Consider the following 2,596-nt stretch of genomic DNA (forward strand, 5'->3'; position numbering starts at 1 on the left):
CAATATATTTGGGATACCATATACCCTAAATGTACCTATAATCTATTAGCCATTATTTTAATAAGGCTACACCTCCAACAACCCACTCCACCAGTTGCAAATGCAGGGAGAGGTGGCATGGGGTGGAGTTACAGTAGTGAGTACTGACTGGTAGCACTAAGCATGTCTGCTGCCGCTGGCTCTGTGCTGCCCTGAACTCATCTCAGGAAGACTGTGAGCATGCAGTGGCAGCACTGTGCGTGTGAGTATTGTGGGCAGGTAATGCCCATCTGGCCATCCGTCCACCCACAATTCCTGGCACAATTAAAAACCATCACCATTGGCCTCACACCCACCATCAATGGTGGAAATCCATCTGTATTTTTGCCATCGATGGCAAAAGTATTCAACATCGGCCATAACCCATCAAAGATTTTGAATCATTGATGGTCAATGGCCATCCCTACCAGACTCACCCAGAAATCTTTATACAACCTCTCCTTACCCATAATGCAGCATGAAGGGGCTCAGTGAGGGCAGCAGTGACTGTGTGTAAGTGTCTGATGGGGTCACACAGAGAATAAAAGGACAGCTGTCCTGCCTCATAATCCAGATATATCCTCACTCTGTCACAGGGGATATTGTCAGGTAACTGGATCTCTGTCCTGTCAGGTATCACTGAGTACTTATCATTATACCTACACAAACACCAGGACTTGTCATTATATCCGATGTGTGACTGAACACCTCTCCTGTCTATACTGGGATAACACATCCCCACCCTCCACCACTCTGATTTACTGACATCCACTTCCCAGTAATGTCGCCCTGAGGAGAATCTCCTGGTGCTTATTACTTGAGGACACTGAAATCTCTCTGGTGTTACTGGGTGATTCTGGATTATATCTGACCATGATGCAGTTTTCCTATCACCTGATATCTGTATATTATTACCAGCTGTGGTTACATCCAGTAAAAGGTATGTAGCTTTCCGCACATAGATCCCTGTAGTTATACCTGTTATTATATCAGATTCTGTATTACCAGCTGTGGATACATCCAGTACTTTGTCTGTAGCTTCCTGCACATAGAGGGGTGTATTTATACCTTTTATTATATCAATGTCTGAATCACCAGCTGTGGTTACATCCAGCAATTGGTCTGTAGCTTCCTGCACATAGATATCTGTATTTATACCTGTTATTGAATCAGATTCTGAATCACCAGCTGTGGTTACATCCAGCAATTGGTCTGTAGCTTCCTGCACATAGATATCTGTATTTATACCTGTTATTGAATCAGATTCTGTATTACCAGCTGTGGTTACATCCAGTAATAGGTCTGTAGCTTCCTGCACATAGATCCCTGTATTTATACCTGTTATTATATCAGTTAATGTGTGTAATGTCCCTGAGATGAGACCCACATCCAGATCTCCTGCACCATGGACCTGGTTATCATGTCTCTCTGTGTCCTCAGTATCACACAAGTCACCTGTGTCTGGTTCCTGTAAGACAGTCACTGGATCAGACATGTTACACAGCTTCTCAATGTGACGCATCTTCCAGAACAGCTCGTCCTTCTTTATTTCCAGCTGCTGGATCAGATCAGAGACTGAGAGGGAAACACGTTCTGCCCACCTGGAGATCTCCCTCAGGACTCTCTTCTCCAGGTCTTCCAGCTGTCTCATGATGTCTCTAAACAGGGCAGTGGCTGTCTCTGTTACACTGGCTGCTTTTCCCTGAACTTCTCTCCTGCACTCCTGCAGACTCTGCACTCTTTTCTCAGCCTCTGCTCTCTTTGTGGTCAGTTTCTGCAGAACATCTCTCAGCTTCTCCTTCTTCTTCTCAGAGGCTTCATCCAGCGACTCCATCTGATGTCCTCTGTGTTCCCCAATCAGACAGCAGGACACACAGATATAGGCAGCGTCCTCAGTGCAGTAATACTCTAGGATCTTTCTATGGATGGAGCATTTCCTGTTCTGCAGGTAAGTGGTAGGATCAGATAAGATGTGTTCTGGTGATGGGTTGTGTGTCCCCCAATGTATATCACACAGAGAAGCTTCACACTTTAGGCAGATTTTAACAGCAGGTACTTGAGATTGGGCACAATAAGAGCAGAATAACTCAGTTCTCTTCTCGGGAAAAGAGCGGACATGTTCTGCTATGTTGCCGAGCTTCCTGTTTTTCTCCAGAGCAGGACGCCTTCGATACGGTTTTCTGCATTCAGGACAGGTATAAACCTCCGACCCATCCTGTATATCCAGCTCATGACCAATACAGACCCGGCAGAAGTTGTGGCCACATCTCAGGGTTACAGGATCTGTATACATACTCAGGCAGATGGAACAGACTAGCTCCTGTCTCAGATCAGCAAGAGCCATCGCTGGCAGCAGAAGAGAGAAATGAAAGTGATGATCTCTGACACTCAGATACCAGTGGGGTCACATTCTGCACACAGGGCGAGGCTTAGCTTATCTCTCAGATTATACTGCAGCTCGGTTATACTAAGGGACACATCTAGTACATAAAGGTATAGTAAGCAACTTTAAAAAATATTGCTAAAATATCTTTTCACAATACCCTTCCAGTCAGGGGTGGAACATGGCAAACCTCAA

The 2,596-nt window shown here is 45.2% G+C and overlaps 1 protein-coding gene across 1 annotated transcript; it reads right to left on the reverse strand.

Annotated features, from left to right (window-relative positions):
* Positions 1 to 451: 451 nt before the first annotated feature.
* On the reverse strand, positions 452 to 2,362 carry LOC148443142 (E3 ubiquitin-protein ligase TRIM39-like). The gene is made up of 3 exons (XM_088463159.1): positions 2,066 to 2,362; positions 1,267 to 1,960; positions 452 to 996 (listed from the first exon to the last, which is right to left on the reverse strand). The coding sequence occupies exons 1-3, from the start codon at positions 2,360 to 2,362 to the stop codon at positions 452 to 454; spliced, it is 1,536 nt and encodes a 511-aa protein (XP_088319285.1).
* Between the last annotated feature and the right edge of the window lie 234 nt (positions 2,363 to 2,596).

Source organism: Taudactylus pleione, unplaced genomic scaffold, assembly GCF_031769625.1.
Source record: "Taudactylus pleione unplaced genomic scaffold, aTauple2 ptg001329l, whole genome shotgun sequence".
Classification (NCBI taxonomy): Eukaryota; Metazoa; Chordata; class Amphibia; order Anura; family Myobatrachidae; genus Taudactylus; species Taudactylus pleione.

What these genes read in the sequence shown, in the direction of transcription:
- LOC148443142 (XM_088463159.1), bottom strand. Translation starts at nt 2,362, where the DNA reads ATGGCTCTTGCTGATCTGAGACAGGAGCTAGTCTGTTCCATCTGCCTG. An exon ending in CCCAATCTCAAGTACCTGCT is followed by an intron (nt 1,961 to 2,065) that starts GTTAAAATCTGC and finishes ACTTACCTGCAG; the next exon opens with AACAGGAAATGCTCCATCCA. An exon ending in AGAATCTGATTCAATAACAG is followed by an intron (nt 997 to 1,266) that starts GTATAAATACAG and finishes ATATAATAACAG; the next exon opens with GTATAACTACAGGGATCTAT.